Source organism: Lactuca serriola, chromosome 6 (assembly GCF_051521515.1).
Source record: "Lactuca serriola cultivar US96UC23 chromosome 6, Lser_US96UC23_V15, whole genome shotgun sequence".
Classification (NCBI taxonomy): domain Eukaryota; kingdom Viridiplantae; phylum Streptophyta; class Magnoliopsida; order Asterales; family Asteraceae; genus Lactuca; species Lactuca serriola.
Window position 1 is genome coordinate 56,229,080 of NC_136413.1, and position 21,107 is coordinate 56,250,186.

A 21,107-nucleotide genomic window follows, 5' to 3' on the forward strand; every position below is an offset into this window, starting at 1 on the left:
TAAGATCATCACTGGTCTCTCCACATAATTTAAGAGCACATCAATCTGAATATCCTCCAAAGGAATAACCGCCGAATCATTAGCCACACACTTCTGATGCTACGAGACATAGAAGGTGTTGTGGATATGGATGAGCTCCTTAGGCCAATCCAATTTGTACGCTACCTTGCCAACCCTCGCTATCACCCAAAATAGCCTAATATATCGGGGCCCCAACTTGCCCCTCTTCCTGAAGTGGATTACACCCTTCCAGGGTGATACCTTCAACAAGACCATATCCCCGGCCTGATATTCCAACTCGGATCGATGCTTGTCGGCATAACTCTTCTGCCGACTTTATGTTGTCTGAAGTCTCTACCAAATCTTCTAAATGAGCTATGTCATCTGAAGAACTACCTTAGTCCTTCCTATGACTCTTTGACCAACCTCTCCTAATAAATTGGGGTACAACACGTTCTCCCATAGAAAAGCTCGAAAGGCGGTGCACCAATATTGGAATGATAGTTGTTGTTGTAAAAAAGCTCAGCTAAGAGAAGGTAGGAGTTCCAACTCTCACCAAAATCTATAACACAAGCTCTGAACATGTCCTCAAGTGTCTGAATGGTCCGCTCACTCTGACCCTCCGTCTGCGGATGATAAGCAGTGCTAAAGTGCAACCTTGTACCCAATTCCTCATGGAATTTCTACCAAAAACGAGACGTGAATTGAACATCTTGATCAGATACAATGGAGACTGGAATACCATGTCGAGCAACGATCTCCTGCACAAAAATATCGGCCAACTTCTCGGCCGACGAGCTCTCACAGATGGATAAGAATTGGGCACTCTTGGTCAACCGGTCCATAATTTCCCAAATTGCAATAAACCTCTTAGTTGTCCATGCTAACTTGGTGATGAAATCCATGGTGAGTTGTTCCCATTTCCATATGAGAACCTCCAAAGGCTGAAGCTTTTCATGCGGTCTTTGGTGCTCGGCCTTGACTATCCGACAGGTCAAACACCTCTCAACATACCAGGCCATCTCTCTCTTCATGCACGACCACCAATAACTATGTCATAAATCCTGATAAATCTTGATAGCTCTTGGGTGTATCAAAACCCTAGACTTGTGTGCCTCCTCCAGAATAGTCTGCTTGATCCCACCAAAGTCTGGCACTCAAACCCGTCCGTATTGGGTCAATAATCCACGACTGTCAGTTGCAAACCTGTTAATCTCACCCCTGAGTCTCTCCCGTTTCCGATTTTCCTTCTTGACTCCCTTAGCCTAAGCCTCCCTAATCAAATCCAACAACGGAGAAACAATTAAAATCCTCATACAAAGGCCCTCAATAGCAAAAGTAGACGTCTTGCAGCTCAAAGCATCAGCCACCACGTGGACTTTCCCGGGATGATACAAAATCTCACAGGTGAAATCCTTAACTATATCCATCCACCAGCGTTGCCTCATGTTTAGATTCAGCCTATCCGTGAGATATCCCGGACTCTTGTGATCTGTGTAAATGGTACAATGGACCCCATATAGATAATGCCGCCAAATCTTGAGAGTGAACACTACTGATCCCAACTCCAAATCATGAGTCGGATAGAGAACCTCATGCGGCTTCAGATACTGAGAAGCATAAACAATAACCCTCCCTCGTTGCGTAAGAACGACTCTTAGAATGCTGATGGATGCATCAGAATATACCACAAAATCCTCAACACCCTCGCGGAGGGTCAACACTGGGGCCTCACATGATTTTTGTCTCGGAGTCTAGAATGCGGCCTGCTGATCGGGCCCCCAGCAAATATCCACGCCCTTACAAGTCAGACAAATAAGGGGTACCACAATCTTGGAGAATTCATGAATAAATCTCCAATAATACCCTGCCAATCCCAAGAAACTTCTAATCTACAAGGGAGACTTCAGAACCTCCCACTGCATCATAACCTTAATATTGGCCGGATCGACCAAAATCATGTTTTGGTTAACGAGATGTACCAAGAACTAGACCTCTCATAACCAAAACTCACACTTCGAGAACCTGTCATACAACCGTTCTCACTTCAAAAATCCTAGAAGCTCTCGAAGGTGCTTTTCGTGCTGCTCCCTAGTCTTAGAATACACCATGATATAATCAATGAATACAATAAATGATCGATCAAGCATCGGCCTACATACCTGATTCATCAAATCTGGGCGCATTGGTGAGCCCAAATATCATCACCACGAACTTGTAATTACCATAACGAGTCCGAAGCGCGGTATTCTCAACATCGTCCTCTCTAACCATCATCTTATAATACCCCAGCCTCATGTCGATCTTGGAGAACCAAGATGCAACCTGCAACTGATCGAAGAGGTCATCTATCCATAGGAGGGGATAACGGTTCTTCACCGTCAACTTGTTCAACTCCCGGTAATCAATACACATCCGGTGTCAACCATCATTCTTCTTGACGAACAAAATCAGTGCTCCTCACGACAAACTGTTCGGTCTAATAAAATACTTTCCCAAAAACTCTTGAAGCTGGGAGAACAACTCCTGCATCTCAGGTAATGCCAATCGGTACGACGCCTTAGCAATTGGAGCCGCACATAGAACCAAAGCAATGCTGAACTCAACCTGCCTCTCTGGAGGCACACCAGGTACCTCCTTTGGAAACAAATCAGAAAACTCTCTGACAACATGCACATCTAAAACCGAAGCCTCCATTTAAACTCGAGTATCAACCACGTAAGCAAGATAACTCATACAACTATGATGAATATATTGTCGAATCGTGGTAGCAGATTAAAAGGTTGATCCCAATTTGGTACCCTCTCTATAAATAACCAGTTCTCCCCCACTGGAGGTTCAACCTACTACCTGCTGACCCTCGCAATCGATCATAGCCCCGAATCTACTTAGCCAGTCCATCCCTACAATCACACGCACATCTCCCATGGGAATAGAGATCAGATCAATTAGGTAAGGCACCCCAAAAATCTCAAAGACACAATCCAGAAAAACACTCGATGCAGAAAACCCATGTTTGTTGGCTATAGAAACCCGCAACGAACTTTCTAGCTCCCTAAGAGTTATATCAAAACCTATACTAATAGACTGACATATAAAGGACCGACTGCACCCGATTCGAATAGGACAAGAGCAAGGAAGGAATTCATGAAGAAGGTACCTGGCAGAATCATAACATAAGCATATCATAAAATAAATGACAGAATGATAAATGGAAACATACCAGTAACGCCGTCTGGCGCCTCCCTGTCCTCCTTTCTTGTGAGCTGGAAAGCACGACCTCGAGCCCTTGTGGGCTCCTCCCTACCCTAACATCCATCTTTGATCCTCAAGGTAAATGTGTTGCAACCCGCATCGACCTCGCAGTAAGCAAGGGATAGTTGGCCTTAATATGGTCAACCTACTCATAGTGGTAACAAATCCTGATGATCACTATTAGGGCCTGCTAACTATAATCCTTGGCGTAATGCCCCTCCTTGCCATATTTGTGGCATCCAGATGAAGATTGACAAGCACCATCATGATCCTTGCCTAACTTGCCACAAGTACAACCCTTCTGTCCCCCTGGTCTTCAATCAGCGGGCTTGAAACACTTTGTTGCAGGTTGTGGTTGCATATGAACTTGCCTCAGCTCCATCGCCTAGAGCTCTATCTCAGTCTTTGTCCTCCTTGTGGACTCCTGTAGCTCAGCGAGAGTACCATAACGCTAGGTGGACACAAACTCGTGGGTATCCGTCTTGAGCATGCTCAAGTATCGGGCCATCTGAACTTACTCAGAAGCAGAAAACTCAGGACAGAAAAGGTCCCTCTTTGTAAACATCTTGGTGATCTCCATCACAGTCTCAGTCCCTTGCCTCAGATCCATATACCCCTGATCCAGCCTCTCCCTCTCTACCAATGGAACATATATCATGCAAAACATCTCGAAGAACTGCTCCCAAGTCACAACAACCCTTTTCTTAGGAGTGTACGAGCCAGTCACCAATATTCACCAATCATTAGCCCCTGACTGGAAAAGGTTCAGGGCACACTTGAACTTTTAGTCAGTTTGGAAAGAACATGTGTAGAAACACCCCTCCACATTATACAACCACCTCATCGCTACAATTGGGTCCTGAACTCCATCAAACACCGGAGGCTTCATAATGTCAAAGTCCTGGTACTATAAAACTCTCTCCCCACAACAGCCTCCAAAAGTGCAACATAACAATCATCGAAAAGCTCAATCATGATGGTCTTGATAGACCCAAACAACTCCGGAATTGATCCCCAGACAGAAGTAACAACCTTAACAACAATCATCTCATCAACCTGATCCTCGGTCAATCCTGGCCTATCCTGGCCACCTGTTCTGGCACCTAAACTTGGTCCCCTTGTGAGCACCATACTGAAAATAAACCATAAAATATCAAACATGTCGCATTTCATACCATACAAGCTATTCTAAGTAAATAAAACCCTTGAGGTTGTGACTTCCTTGCTATGCGTACAGGTCCTGGGTTTCTAGTAGTACGGGTGTATACTACCTTCCGCACCTACCCATATTTGCCTCAAAGGATCATCACAAACCGCCCTAGCAATACAACGTCTAGGATACGCTTACATCATATCCTCACTTCTCCCTGGAATGGCTAAACATTCCTCAACTACCCGGCTGCTCACACATATACTCGTCAATAAAGCTTCCACCAACCCTGCAACACTCGTGAATGCTAATCATACATAACACTGGATCCTATAGAAAATTGAATACTTGATTCTACCCTAAGCCCACAACCATAGAAGGAACAGGAAATAAGGTTAAACCAAACATTCTATAGATATAAAATCTTAGTTATATACAACTATGATGCACACACTAAACAACTACAATAATGATATGAATTTCATACAAGAAGTAACCCTAGGATATCAGGCATCATATAGCAGATAATTCTATCACGCAATTCCAGAAGATCCCTAGCCTATTACTAACATGTTGCTCTATCATAAACATGATATCATATAACAATGTGGTATTTTGGGGTATACTTTCTTACTCCAGCTGATCATACACATCACATCCTTCCTTGGTCACATTTGACAACAATTTTTGAAAACCGTTTTGAAACTTTTGTAGTTCCTTAGTTTAAGTCTGGATTCATACGAATGACCATCCATTTCACTTAAACCAAGGCTCAGATACGGACTTGTAACAACCCAAAAATCATAGAAATTTAAAATTTTCAAAAACAACCCATTTCATCCATACATTGTTTAAAAAACCATGGTTCCAAAAATATTAATCAAAATCAGCTTTTCTCAATATCCAATGTCATAAAACAGGAATATGTGCACGATCATGCCTTCGCTTTCCCATGATCCTCTGAAGTACCTGAGATAATGAACTAAAACTGTAAGCCAAAGCTTAGTGAGTTCCCCGAAAGTACCACCACACCACATAACAAACAAAAAGCATACAAACATGAGCCTTCAGCCTAACTGGACTGCCTCGCAGGGCCTACAGCCTATCCGAACCGCCCAGGTGTCTTGGCCTTCACCACAAAGCAGGACCGCCTCAACTGAACCATAATATGTCAACTTACATACTAGATAAACATAAACATAGATGCAACAAATTTAAATAGTCATATAGATCTACCAATAAACCATATACTAGCATATCAGTCCGACGAATTGAAGAAAACTACACCTCGCCGAGTACAACTTCAACACCAACTCTACTGATCACCTAAATGAAATCAGGACTTTAAGCTTAGTTAATAATCCCAAAAGAACGAAAATACCCAAACTACTCTTAGGTCAAGCGTGGACAAAAGGTCAAAGTAAACAATCCAGCAGAGTCAACCTAGCCGAGTACGTTGGGCGTTCCCAGATGAACGTGGAGTGTACTTCTCTTGGCCAATTGGTCGGGGGCTTGACCTCAAATTCCTATTAAGAGCTTAATACATCAAGTCCTTACGTCCAAATAAATATCTAAGTCCAAAATAACATCATAAGTCATAAAGTTTCCAACTTTATGACTTTGCATGGCTAGAAGTGCTTAATACTCACAAACCCTAACTTCTTAATACATTAGGACATCCTAGCACATGCATAGGAAAGAACTAAGATCCAAGATCATCCTTTTATGCTTCTAAAGATCTCAAAGCATCTGATAGGATAACTTATATGGGATAGAGCATGCCATACTCATAAAGGTCAAAACTTGGGACCAATGTTCTTCATGAAACATGAACTAACAAGATCTAAAGAAATGCAAGCAAGTTCAAAACTGTATACCTCTTGGAGGTTGCTCGATAGATGAGGATTCTAGATCTAAAGCTTCTTCAAGCTTCCAAAGTGCTTCTTCTTCCTTTCTTCTCCTTCAAGGTCACCAAAATACGCACCAAAGGTCAAGGATGCTCAAACAAGGAACAAGGGTTTGCTAAGGTCGAATAGGGTGATGGAGGTTGATAAGAGAAGAGGTTTTGAGGCCATAAGGATGTTTAAGTATGGTCTAAAGCCTAAAAAATAGGGATTGGGATCTTATCACGTAAGCCTAGCGTATAATATTTACGCCCAGCGTACGATCCCATGCCCTATTAATTACAATAATACCACTATGGGTTATTTTGCAATATTTCTCATACATAAGGGCTAAAATGCAATAATCTTCATACTCAGGGTTAAAATTTGGAATTACCTCAACATCAGGATGTTACAGATAAGTGAAATTGCGTGAAAAGACATAACTAAAAGATTAATTTTGCTTGATATAGAAAAGGCAAATATATAAAGGATACTATTTCTTCACTTGTAAAGTGATATTCTATGCTTACACTATCTTCCAACTTCTTTATTTGTCATCTTCTCCTCTTTTTTACCTTCAACCGTCACCGTCCACCCCCATATAGGTTGTCATTGATGATCTTCTTTCCACATATACATACCAAATTAATCAATATGTATAACACCCTCGCACGAGCCTATTAATAATAGTATTAAAATATTTTTAGCGCTTTAGTTTGCAGAAAACGGTCCAAAAGTTTAATTCAACTATTTTTCATATTTGAAATGTAGATAACAGTACAAAAACATAAATTCCCAACCATTTATGATTTAACAAAAACATTTCATGCGAGAATGTCACAACATATATCAAAACAAAGCTTTAAGAAGTCTTTACAAACTAAGAGTCATTTAAATATCTAAGCTTACGAATCTTCTATGCTCCTGATAATATGCACTAACCTGCGAAATTTATCAACATAATGGGTTAGGCTATGGGGAGCCAAGTAAGTACAATCTGAAGGTTAGACATTGCATTAGTAGTATATGAATGAACACACAACTCATACATAAATATAAAACCCATACCTTCTCAAAACAACAACAAAACATCAACAGTTAACTTGAAAATATAACAATACTCAAAGTACATTATCATAAATATCAAATCTTATATAAAATTCAAAAATAGATAAATAACATAACATAGTTATGTCTTAGTTAGTCAATTATTAACAATCAAAACCAACATCAAATCATATATATATATATATATATATATATATATATATATATATATACTTGCATGAATTCAAAACATTCAGATTCGATAACCTAAAGAAAACAAATATACTAAACTTTATATTTTTCCAAAAAAAATATTTTACGAAGAAACAACTTGAATAGATAATGCAATGCATGTAACTGTCCCAACCCATGTGAATCTCTAGAAGTCCAAGTTGCTAGAGAAGGTGGGTCTTACACTTGCGTATATCTCTAGGAAGAAGGGTCTCCTTAGTTTTATGTATGGGTAAGTGGATCTCCTACCATCAATCTAGGAACTACATAGCCATGATCCCTAGCCCCACACAAGGGGTATCGAGCCTACATGTGCACATGAGGATTATCTCAAAATATACTCACAACAAGTCAACAGGCAATGGGTCCAGTACATGAAAACACAAGTCGCCAATCCTAGTATGTATGTATAAATAGGATGCTAAAACACTTTCAAGATCGATATTTACCTTTTGTTATCAAATCAGTTTTAAAATTTTGTTTCATGAATGAAAGCAAGTATAGGCACATGTAAGCAAGTCAAAATCAGGTATATGTTAGATAAGTTTCAAAACACAAGATCAATAATAAATGATGTATCCTCCCAGTAACTCAAGATGAAGATTAAAAGGGCAGTCATAACCGTCAAAGCAAAAATAAGTTAACCCCCCCCCACCCCACCCTACCCCTCGGTCAATAAAATCAAATTATTAAAAGCATGTCCTTAATTCAATAAAGGACATCCCTCAAATCATAAATAAAATCATTTAGGACGTATATGCAATATGCACATATAGTAGACAAAGGATATGAATACATGTATAGTAGTGAACATAAAGGAAATCACAATTTAAGATACTTATATAATGGGGACAAGTATTCTAAGATAAAATTACTCACCTTATTAATTAACATGTGACATAGATACAGACCAATCACATCAAAATACATACTATAAGAAAAAAAAATCCATCATAAGGTAAACACTAATTTGAAAACATACAGTGATGTTGCACAATCCTACGAGAAACTAGATCAAATCCCAAAAAAATAAATGATGCTACTAACTTAAAGATAAATAAACTTACAGTTGACCTACCTTAACAGTTGGAATTAGTTTGAAAACCTTATGCAATCTAAGAGACTTTTGAGTACATGAATTTTTATAAACAAAATAAAAACAAAACAAATTTGAAATTCTTGTTCCCCTGGTCTAAGTCGTCAAAAGAATGTGCGACTATGCTTGGAAGCTAAATAGATTTTATTTATACTAAAGATATTGTTAACTAATTAAAAGTTTTCATTATATATAGGTATGATGATACAAACCTCAACAAGTTGCATGGAATATCTGAGATAAAGACATTTTTCTTTGATGTGAAATCTCTTAATTGGGAAGACTTCTTCATGAATATACATATCCCCGGGTTGGTGAAATATGCATTAAGAAAATAATCACACTTAAGTAACTAACCATTAAAATTATGTTTATTATTGTAAGGAATTATGTAACCTATACATGTTTGTATGAATTTAACTTGTAATAATATTGGGGATTCTTAAATATGTTTATGGTAAATATTCAAAAATATCTTAATGCTCAAAATGTTCTCTTAGAAGGCCCTTTTAGTTTTGTTAATGAAGTGAAAGATTCCATGGGTTGTGTCAATGAAAAGGACTCAGAGAAAGATAGAGTTTTCTTTAAATTCATGACAAAATATTAGGAGACTATTGGGTTGAGCATTTTGTTAGTGGAAGAGAACTCAGATCCCAAATATTGGAAGTAATACCTTGTTCATCACTCTAGTTAACAAACCTAAAAGACTTTTTACCTTCGGGATTATATGATGATCAATATCATAAGGCGTGTTTCGAAAATAATCTCAATAACTCTTTCATGGATACTCAAAAGGGTTACTGAGACAGTCATTAGCAAATAGCAAATAACATTTTTTTTAATGGTAGGAACATCATAAATGGCTCGTTGATTATAAATCGAAACAATCTTGTAGGAAAATAAGTTAAAAAAGAATGCTCCTATTTAAAGTGAAATTCAAAAAATTTGAGAAGTTAAATTGGAATTTCCAAGATTATTAGATGATACAATTGAGCTTTAAGGAGGAGTGGTGGTTGTGGTTTCATGCTTTCATTTTTCGGTCCTTATTAATGGGTCACAAAAAGAATTTTTTTACTGTGTCTTAGCTATTATCTAGTCACAAAAAGGATTGTTTAATGAGCCATTAGTACCATCGAATAAAAAATTGTTTCAAAAATGTTGTCGTAATCATGCATTTTGCCTAATAATTATGGTTATAAACTCTTTCTAGACACACAATTGTTTTTTTAGTGACTATTGTTCATCTAAAATGCCACAAAATTATTTTTTTCATTGTAACCTAACCTATTATTTAGTCACAAAAAGGATTGTTTATTGAGTCTTTAGTCACATCAGTTTATGAAAATTATGGAAAAGTGTTGTTGTAATCAAATATTTTGTCAAATAATTGTGGTTATGAACTCTTTTAGGACACACCAGTGTTTTTTAATTGTAACTATTGTTCATTCAATGGCCACACATATTTTTTTTCAATGTGTCATTAGCTATTATTTAGGCACAAAATAGTTGTTTGTGAGTTTGGCCACATGGATTTAAGGAAGCATGACCAAAAGCGTGTTACATGCACATAATATTTTTAAATATGTTTATCCTTAAACTTACAATCATATCATTTTTTTAGAATGAAAATTGCCACAATTCAAATATGCATATATGTGTAACCGTGACTATTCTATATCGTTTTTACATAGAAAATCAATCAAACAATGATTGTAATTGTTTTATGTACATATGTATGTTGTCACTTTAACTGTTCATTATTCATTTCATGACCCCAATAATTTGTTTTCACTATGGCTTATGTTTTTAATGTGACTATTTTTTATAATTTATACACAAACGTATTTATAAACTGTATTTGTAACTGTTGTATAGTCACGTTTTTTTTAAATGTGACTATTTTACCTATAGTCACCTGGAGTTTTACTAGCATGGGTTTTTTTTATCGTTTTAGACATTCATTTTGCTTTCGTTGTGGAAAATATTGTCTAGTACTCCTCAAAAGTCTCGTTCACCATAACATTTGTTATCCTTTAGACACACAGAATTTTTCCAAGTGGGTAATAATCGTAATATAGAGATCAATCAACTAAACCATAGTTGTACGTGTGTAGAAACATCAAATAATTTGAAGTATGGATATGGTTTAACCTTTGGTAATATTAATTTATTTTTCCCATGGCGTTTGATATCATTCAGTCATATATAAACAAAAAATAAAATTGACAATTTTTTTACTTTTGAAAACATATAATTGTCAAAACCATCACAATAAGGAATTATTGGAACGTTTTTATATTATGGTGCGACCAGTGTTTATCTAAAGTCATATGGAATCTTTTTAATTTGGTTGTTGTGACACCCGGTATACTTCAATCAAAATTTAAGGCTACGATTTAATCCAAAAACAAGGTTTAACAAAATCCATTTAACAACATATTAGTTCGTTAAACAAATAGTTTTAAAAAAAAAAAACAGTCTCTTGGGTGTTACTAACATTGTATCAGTAAACCATATCAAGCAAACCAAGATTTACAAGATCATATCTAAAAGTAACTTATGCTCCACTAATCCCCCATAGACTTCATTACTTTAAGAATACTCCATACCTTTAGTTATCACCTGAGATACATGGCATACAAAAATACATAAGATATTATGTCTCATGAGATACGTGGGTTTGACTCCCAAAAAATTTATCACAATTTGTAAAAACATTTTATTATCTGTGGCACAATTTAAAAAGAATTTATTTTCACATTCCATCAAAAATATTTTGTTAAACATAACATATTTCAAAACATTTCTTGTCACATTACATTCCTTTTTAACATTCAAGTCTAATTAAGGCAATGAACCACTGCAATTTTTATACTTATGGTTTAGCAATACCCTCAAGTCTATACTAAAGTGGAAATAGGATAATCAGTCTACTCTAGCATCATATCCCTTACGTAATCTATATAGCTAAGGGGTGGCACCGCCCCGATAGATTCATCTATATCTCATTACGGGGATATCATGGCTCGAGCAAGTCATTCTTATCATTACTTTTCATACTTTAATCAATCATTATCTTAGTGTCAAAAGTACTCGTTCCATAAGTAAAGCAACTTCGTATTTAAATACATTAAACGTATTATCATGTTAATCAAAAGTTCATTTTCTGTGTACCCCAAAGTGGGAAAAGTCCATACATACTCACCTAGTTCTCCGATGTAGGTTGTTACCCTTTTTTCAAGCTCCTTTTCACAAGTAACCCTCCCTTACGTACTTTCTATACAATACAAGTAAATGTCAATCAAGATGAAAAATACCCCTCATAGGTTCCACTACTAAATTTTATTGTTTCAAACTATCCCTCGTGTAAAAATATGAATGTAGGCGAAAACCGTGCGCAAATCCATGTCAGTATGCAGAAATTATGAAGAAAAAAAACCCTCTAGCAAAGACTTCCATGGGCATGGAAATTAAGGCATGAATTTCCATGGGCCATGTTTTCATGTCCGCACACACACAAAGCTTAATTTTTCTCAAAATAACACTCTGCTTTGCGTAGTTCTTGAAGACCCTTTTCCCATTCACTTTGTTCCATTTGTAGGTTCTCACACATTATTAGGAGGTATTTTATCATCTTAAAATACTCCACTTTATCCATTATGTTCTCATTCAAACATCTAATATCATATAAATCTTTAAATTCCATAAGAAAGGCTAACTTGTCAATTATTCACTTGAACATTCCAAAGTTAACAAAGGTTCCTCCCAACTCATTGCATACTTGAATAGGTGTTGTTAAGTGCAAGTTATCACAATAACTCTCATTGTAAACACCTAATATAATCTTGGAACCCTCAACTTCAATCCATGTTCCCAAATTCCCCTTAAGGTCAATAACTCCATATTTCAATCTAAGAATCGAACAACACCTTTTTTTTTATGTTCAATACCTTCTAAGAGTATCCATCCATGATTATGAACTTCCTTTACTCATTAATTGTTTATTTCCAAGGAACTCTGTGGTTTCCATCTTAATATCTCCAATTCCCTTTCAATTCAAGCTTGTACATGATTCTACCATCATGGACATGTTTGAGCATTTCCCAATGGGTTTTGTTGTTGTCAAACCTCATCTAGGTCATTGATTCCATCATAACTCCACATTCAAATATAATATCTTTCAATTTGATATTTTAGGGTTCTTAGTTGTACTTTTAACCAGCTCATCAAAACCATCAATTGAATTATGGGTTTGAGATTAGAACCATCAAAACCGCCGAAAGGGGGTTAGAAATTGAAATGCTAATCATAAAATCCTACTAAAATCGACATTGGGGTTTCACCCTCTTCACAAATTCGAATTTTAAGAGTACTAGAGAAGAGTTTTACCTTGCTAGCTTTCATTTATATTCTCCTTTGCTTGATTGGCCAATTCTCCTCTTGAGTTAAGCCCTAAATTTTGAGAAATGAAGTATTCACCATTAGAGCTCTCTCTTCCTTGCAAAATACATCTATCAAAAATAAGGGAAGTATGCTTGCATCTTATTTCCTCAAATTTTCACTTATGGACCCTCTATTTTGATTGTTTGGTTAGTTATTACCATTACTTGCATTTTCCCAAATCTAACTTGTTATTTGACATATTTTAACCAATAAAATCCTTATTTTTATTTTAAATTAAATTTTAGGATGTTACAATTACATGTCCCTTAAGAGGAGTATGTCCTTGGAATCGCCTCGTAGTCTACGATAGTAGGGTACTTCCTCATTATTTCTTCTTTTGTCTCCCATGTGAGATTGGGGCTGAGCGTATGCTTCCATTTGATTACATCCAATTCAATTTCCTAATTCCTTATCTTTATGTTTTCATTTCTAGAATTGCTTTTGGTTCTTCTACTAGTCTCTTCTTCTCATCAATTCTCAAGTCATTCAATGGAATTATCAATTCCTTTTTTCCAAAGTATTTCTTCAAGTAGATTACCTGAAAGATATCATTTATTCCTTGGAGTTCTTGGGATAATTCCAAGGTAAAGGCTTAGTTTCCAACCACTTTCAATACGTTGAAGGATCCAACGTATCTTGGACTCAATTTACCCTTCTTACCGTGTCTCATGACTCCTTTCCATGAGGAGACTTTCAACATTACTAATTCACCTTCTTTTTTGTCATAAGGTATTTTCTTCAAAATTGCATAACTTCTTTTCCAATATTAATTTACCTTCATGTTAGCTTGAATGCTTTTTATCTTTTCATTTGTTAGCCTTACGAGTTTGGGGTCCATGAAATTCTTTTCCCCAGCTTCAAGCCAACATAATGGTGTTCTACACTTCCTACTATACAATGCTTCATAAGGTGGATTTCCAATACTTGAGTGATAATTGTTGTTATAATAGAATTCCACAAAGGGTAAGTGATCGTCCCATTTTCCTCCAAAATCAATCATGCGTGACCTCAACATATCCTCCAAAGTTTGGTTGTTCCTTTAGGTTTACCCATCCGTCTGATGGTAGTATGCAGCGTTAAGCATATTTTTGTCCCCAGTTCTTCTTGTAAGGATTTCCAAAATATAGATGTGAATCTGGCATCCCTCTCTCAAACTATGGTAAGTGGCACACCATGAAGTCTCACCAATTCATCAACATAAATCTTTGCAGGCTTTTCTAAAGGGGTTTTTTCCTTTATGGCAAGGAAGAGTGAATTTTTAGTCAAGCAATCAACAATCACTGAAATGGAATTTTTTTTCCTTTACTTGTCCTTGGTAGACCCATCAAGAAGCCCATAGTAATGTACTCCCATTTCCCGACCAGTGTTTGTAGTGAATGAACCTTTCCATAAGGAAATTGGTGTTCCACCTTGACTTGAGTAGAAGTCAAACACTTAGAGATGTAATTCACCACTTTTGGTTTCATTCCTGGCTACTAAAAGTGTGTTTTTAAATCTCTTTAGCTCTTGGTACTTCCGGGATGAATGGAGTATTTGAATTTGTGAGCCTAATCTAGAATAAGCTTCTGATTCTTTCCATGTTTTGGGGACCCATATTCGGCACTTAACAGTCAACAATCCTTGTTTGTTTTCACCAAATTTGATCTTCCTTCCCAAGTTCTTCTACTTGACATTATGTTCTTTCAAAGCTTCAACTTAGGTATCCTTGATTATCTGAATTAGGTTGGACACCAAATCGATTCACATTGATCGTCCTTTAATGGGTTTCTCATGAGCCTTTCTACTTAAGGCGTCAACCACCACATTTGGCTTCCCTTCGTGATAAATGATTTCACAATCATAATCATTTATGAATTTTATCCATCTTCTTTGTCTCATGTTTAATTATTTCTGTGTGAAAACATATTGAAGACTTGTGTGATCCTTATATAATTTCCATTTGGTACCATAAAGGAATTGCCTTTAGATTTTTAGGGAAAAAACAATCACATCTAACTCCAAATCGAGGGTAGTCTACCGAGTCTCCTCTACCTTCAATTGCTTAGAAGCGTAGTCAATGACCTTTAATCGTTTCATAAGCATGCAACCAAGCTCTTTTTTGGAGGAATCACTTTAAACTATAAAGTCTTCCATGCCATCGAGTAATGTGAGGATTGGAGCCTCACAAGGTTTGTTCTTAAAGATATTAAATGCTTCTTGTTGGTTTTTGCCCCTACACAAATTTAACTTCTTTCTTGGTAAGTTGGGTGAGTGGGACCGTAACCTTGGAAAGTCTTGGATAAACTGTTTGTAATAACCGACTAGTCCAAGAAAACTTCTAACTTTGGTTGGAGTCTTCGGGGGTTCCTATTTCATGACCACTTTAATTTCATCGAGTCAACTTTTGTGCCTTCACAAGACACCATATGTCCCAAAATTTGAACTTTTTGTATCCAAAATTCAAATTTCGAAAACTTAGCATAAAGTTTCTCCTTCTTGAGTAGTTGTAAAACATTCTGTAAGTGATCTCCATGCTCTTCTTCACTTCTTGAGTATATCAAAATGCCATCTATGAAGATAATGATGAACTTGTCAAGGAAAGGCTTGAAACTCTATTCAACAAGTACTAAAAATGGTTAGGGCTTTAGTGAGCCTAAAGGGCATTACAAGAAATTCATAATGTCTGTAACACATTCAGAAGGAAGTTCTGCCAGTGTTTTCATCTTTCATTCAAACTTGATGATAGTCGGAATGAAGGTCAATTTATGGAAAGTAGTCCACTCCTTGTAGTTGATCAAAGAAGTCATCAATGCGAGGTAACGGGTAACAATTCTTGATCGTGACCTCGTTGAGTTCTCGGTAATCTATGCACATGCGCATTGATCCATCTTTCTTCTTAACAAACAATATTGGAGCACCCCTACGGGGACGAACTAGGACAAATGAATCCTTTGTCAAGTAATTCTTGAAGTTGGTATAAATGCTCTCATTTTCGTAAGAGCAAGACGATAGGATGCACGAGCCATGTGGTTTACACCCGACATTAGATCGATGCTAAAATCAACTTGTCTTGTGGGTGGTAAACCGGATAAGTCATCGGGAAAGACTTTGGAAAATTCAGTAACTATATTCACTTCTCCAATTTTCTCCTTTACTTTCTTTCCATCGAGGACACATGCTAAAAATGATTCACATCCATTTAAAAGACACATTTGATGTTTGAAAGCCGATATCACACAAGGAAGTTTGTTGTCCCAGTTTCCATACACATAAAGCTTTTCTCCCTTGGAGGTCTTGGTAGAGACCATTCTCTTTCCACACAATATTTTTGTATTATTATCTCCCATACAATCCATTCCCGCTATCACATCCAATCCTTTAATCCCCATTGGAAGTAAATTGATAGAACATGCTTGACCATTTATTTCTAGAAGGTAATCTAGGTAAATGTGATTCACTGTGATATGGGTACCATTAGCTATTTCAATACTATAAGATCGTGATAGTGTGGCTAAGGGTCCAATTAATGTATGACAAAATCATGCGATACAAAAGAGTAACTAGCATCCAAATCAAATAATGTGTGTGCAACGTTAGAGTCAACAAGTAGGGTACCTACTATGACATTATGGGTTGTCTTTTCCTCCTCTTCACTCATCAAGTACCCTCTTCCCGCAACAACTTTTTGTTCTACCTTATTGTTAGCGGTAGATGCCACTGTCTCACTTCCCTTCTTCAGGCATTGTGCACTATAGTGCCCCTTCTCATGACAGGAGTAACATTTGATGTTTCTCACATCCTCCGGTTTACAGTCTTTAGCCTTGTGACTGATTTATCCTACTTGTAGCATTCTCTCGACATAACTCTACACTCACCACCATGTCGTTTTCCACATTTCCTACAATCCTTGGCTTCATCTCTCAAAGTAGCTAGATGCAGAGTGACTTCTCTTATGTGATCCCGAAGATCCATGGAATTTCCTATTTTCACCAAGCATTTGTTTCTCAATTTCATTCTTGAGTATCATGTCTTCCACTTTAGAGGCCGCCTCAATTGCTTCATCAAGCGTTGTGGTTTTTCCCACTTCCAAGGATAAGTCACCTGGAATCCCATTAAGGTAGCGTTTCACCCGTCCCTCTTCATTGGGCAATGTATTCCAAAGGAAGGGAAGCATGTTGGTGAACTTCTCGATATGCTCACCAATTGTCATATTGCCTTTTTGAAGAGCAGAGAACTCATTCACCAACTAATCTTTCCATCTCGTGGAAATAAATTTGGCTTTTATGTGCTTCACAAATTCTTCCTAAGTGAGGGATGTAATCCCTTCGTTTCTAATCACGCCGTGAAGGTTGTTCCACTATCCGAGAGCATCATCTTTGAGCATGTGGCTAGCAAATCCCATTTTCAATCCGTCTGCGCAATTACAAGTATAGAGGATATGTTCAATTTTGACAATCCACTTCATCACCACCATTGGGTATTTTTCACCTTTGAACTTTATTGGGCGGCATGTCATAAAGTCATTGATGTCACATTCCCTCTCTCCTATTTGTCCACCTTGTGGTGATTCTAGAGCAATCATCGATGGTTTGGGTGGTGGAGGTGGAGGAGTAGGAGGTCCATGAGTGGATGAATCAAATTATCCAACATCCCCGGGGGTGTCTCAATGATTGTGGGATTGCAAAAGGTTCTCGATGAATCCTTCTTTCGTTCATCAATCAATCATCAAATTTGAATTCGATTTTGCTCTTGATGTGCTTGCAACAGTTGTTGGATTGCCTCAAGGATAACTGGATGAGGATCGGCACGACCATCATTGTGGCCTTAGTTGACCACTCTCGGTCCCTAATTCACAGGAGGCAACTGGCTCAGGCCTTATCCTTGACCTTTATCATGAGAATTTTGACTCCTTGTTTGTGATGGAAAACGTAGATTACAAAACAATGCTCTAAGCAAAAGAAACATTTAATAATTAAATGATTAGGTCACATGCAATCTGAAGAGGATCTATGTTATTCATATAATGGCAACATACTATGAACAATCAAACTATAAAATTAAATTCACAAAGAAGGTTACATACCTATTGATTTCTTGTAGTAAATAAACCTAAACCTTTCTTCAAAGCTATTGGAAGTGAGCACCAGAAATCTCATGCCTCTGATGGTTCACATCTAACCCTAGCAACTAGGATACTTGAAGAGAGAGGAGAGGGGGAAGTAAAATTTTGGCCTTGGCTCTTAGTAAAGGAGTGGCGGAAAATCCTAGCTCAAGGGATCCTTTTATAGTGCAACTTGGAAACCCTAGATAACCCTTAAATGAATAAAATAATGTTAATTCAAATTGGTAATTATCCAACTTCCTATTTATATGAAAGAAATATTCCACATGCCCTAGAATATCCTAGAAATCGTCCACCCCTTGCAAGGAAGGTACTGAAACCTGTCTTGTTTAACTATTGAGTAATTGAACTTTAACCCTTGCACTTTTAATTAATCCAATTAATCCCAAAAATAATTCTAATTAATTTTCTGGTTAATTCATAATTAAATGTTACTATTTCTAATTAATATATTATTTTCATAATATATTAATAAATTACTTATTTTTATTTCTAATTAATTTATTAGTCACATAATAAATTAATAAATCAGTCTCTCTCTCTCTCTCTCTCTCTCTCTCTCTCTCTCTAAAAGTCATCATTTTCAATTACTATGTTTGAGGGCAACCCAAAAGGACATTGCTAATAATTCAAGTATATACTAATTCACTTATAGTCTTAGACACCTAATCCAAAATTCTCTCAATTAGATAAGTCTATAACTACAATCAAGGTTGTAGAACTCACTACTCGGTACTTGCTCGGCCGACTGGGGAGTAGCGAGTACTCGGGAGTACTCAGGGAGTACTCGGATTCGGTAATTCATGTAGAAATATTTTTTGGAAAATTATATATGTCAAAATCATAATTTTATTGAAATATATAACCAAAATTAGATACATGTGAATATATAAAAACTGAGATACACATAATTGTCTCACTACGTGGATAATTACTGAAAATTTAAGATATATATGTAGTAATAATCACATGTTTGTGTTAAATAATAAATCATTAAGTGAATTATACATATTAATCTTGAAATTCTTGATTTTTTTCTCTTTTTATGACAATTTTGACCCTTTGACCGATTTTGACCGAGTAGGCCCGAGTAAGACCAAGTAGGCCCGAGTTTGACCGAGTTTGTCTGATTTTTGACCGAGTTTGACCGATTTTTGGCCGATTTTGACTAAATCCGAGTTTTTGGCCAAGTTGATATTATTCGCCTCGGTGGAGGGCCGATTCCGAGTAATCGGCCGAGTATCTATTTCTAAGTATAACTTCTAAATTAGACACCAAAGAGTGCTTCCATAGAAACTACCGAACTCAGAACTAAATAAACATTCGTCCTAAGATAAGTGATCAAATATTACTCCGTTATTCTACATATCGTACATACATGAGACATGGATCAAAATCAATCTCATTGTCTAAGTTTTGTTTCCCAATTTCTCGATTTGTGATGACGACATACGTCTTCAAACTAAACACATCAATTAAGTCATGGTTGGGCCCAACACTATAAGTCAACACCAAGTCACCAAGGGACCAAAGGAATGAATAAACTTTGACTCATATGCTTTTATCCTTTACTCATCAAATCCTGCATGACACTGCGTTTTATAACATCATGTTATTGATGCGTTTTCACAACTCCAATACACAACCAACTTGTAAATAACAACTCATATATCTTCGTTTCAAGAATATAAGATATTATCGTCTCACAATTACTCTTGATATTATCCATGAAGTAATTCTCTGAGTGTGGGTTTATCCAATACTTAAATATCCATTTCTAACTACTCATGAATGTTGTAGCAATGTAATTACTATGTCTGGACTCTTTAGATAATCTACAATCCAATTCAATACACTCTTCATTCACTACTTACTTCCCACAGTATGAGTGATTTTTGAGCTTCGAATAATCAAATTATTCAGGAAGTAAAACATGCAAAGTGAAACACAATAATAAATTAATTAACTATGGTCTCAACCCTATTGAATATAAATAATCTTTATTATTTAATCATCATAATAATTACAACTTTATTCATTGTATATGGTTTCGAGTAATTAACTAACCACTTTAATTAAATAACATCAGTCATGCCATGTTATGAACATGCATACTATGTCTCTCTATGGTCCTTTCTTTTTTAACAGATCAACTGGATATTATTCCAATGTTGCTCATTTCACAATTCCAAATTCTTGTCACTATCTAAAATGTATTAGAATTCCAACTTTACATACATTTACCTTCTGGGATGTCGAGGCGTCTAAGTCATATAGATTGAGCCAAAGATATTACATAATGTTCCATTGGAACTTTGTTACTAGACACAATTATATGGTAATAAAGTTTCAAATTCAAGGTACACTCCTAGAACACTTTTCCTGCATTAAAGTTTCCAAATCACATTTATATTTAATAATCAACTCGCATTATGGAAACATTTCCATATTCCTATATGGCCATCAATTTTGACCAAGAATCATCTCAATATAAAACATGTAATTATGGTCCTCCCAAAAAATACCATACTTGCAACTGTCCATAAGCAACCAATCTTTAGTAAACCTCAGAGTGTTCTTGGTAGTTGTTTAACAACTTTAGTCACACCAAAAATTCTAATCCCTTTTCCTCTTAATGCTCAAGGCATTTGAAAAAAAATAGAATAAGTGAATATTATATCGTATGTAATCGATCCTATATCCAAAGGAAATGAAAACCGATTCATTATGACTCACATAAGGATTTCATATATGTTCCATCTCTTGCTATAATATTCCCATACATCGAATCTCCTATGTTGAACAAATTCAACATGATATTCATATACATCGATGACTAATTAGTTCTATTATATGATCTTAACCTTTAAATTCGAAACGAAGTATAAGTGCAATTTC

General features: G+C 36.4%; 2 protein-coding genes across 5 annotated transcripts in view; one reads left to right on the forward strand and one right to left on the reverse strand.

Annotated features, from left to right (window-relative positions):
• Nucleotides 1-9,152, forward strand: part of LOC145058506 (putative fatty acyl-CoA reductase 4) — a 64,657-nt gene extending 55,505 nt beyond the window's left edge. For 2 of the 4 annotated variants that reach the window (XM_079006401.1, XM_079006402.1), the window contains exon 9: nt 8,862-9,152. In XM_079006401.1, coding sequence (XP_078862527.1) covers nt 8,862-9,003 — 142 coding nt within the window. In that variant the 3' untranslated portion in view covers nt 9,004-9,152. The remainder of the gene's footprint in view (nt 1-8,861) is intronic. The other 2 variants (XM_079006400.1, XM_079006403.1) reach the window with 2 other exon arrangements.
• Nucleotides 9,153-16,041: 6,889 nt separating this feature from the next.
• LOC145059776 (uncharacterized) lies at nt 16,042-17,297 on the reverse strand. Its single transcript, XM_079007563.1, has 2 exons — nt 17,078-17,297; nt 16,042-16,544 (listed from the first exon to the last, which is right to left on the reverse strand). Exons 1-2 carry the CDS (start codon nt 17,295-17,297, stop codon nt 16,042-16,044), a joined length of 723 nt encoding a protein of 240 aa, XP_078863689.1.
• Between the last annotated feature and the right edge of the window lie 3,810 nt (nt 17,298-21,107).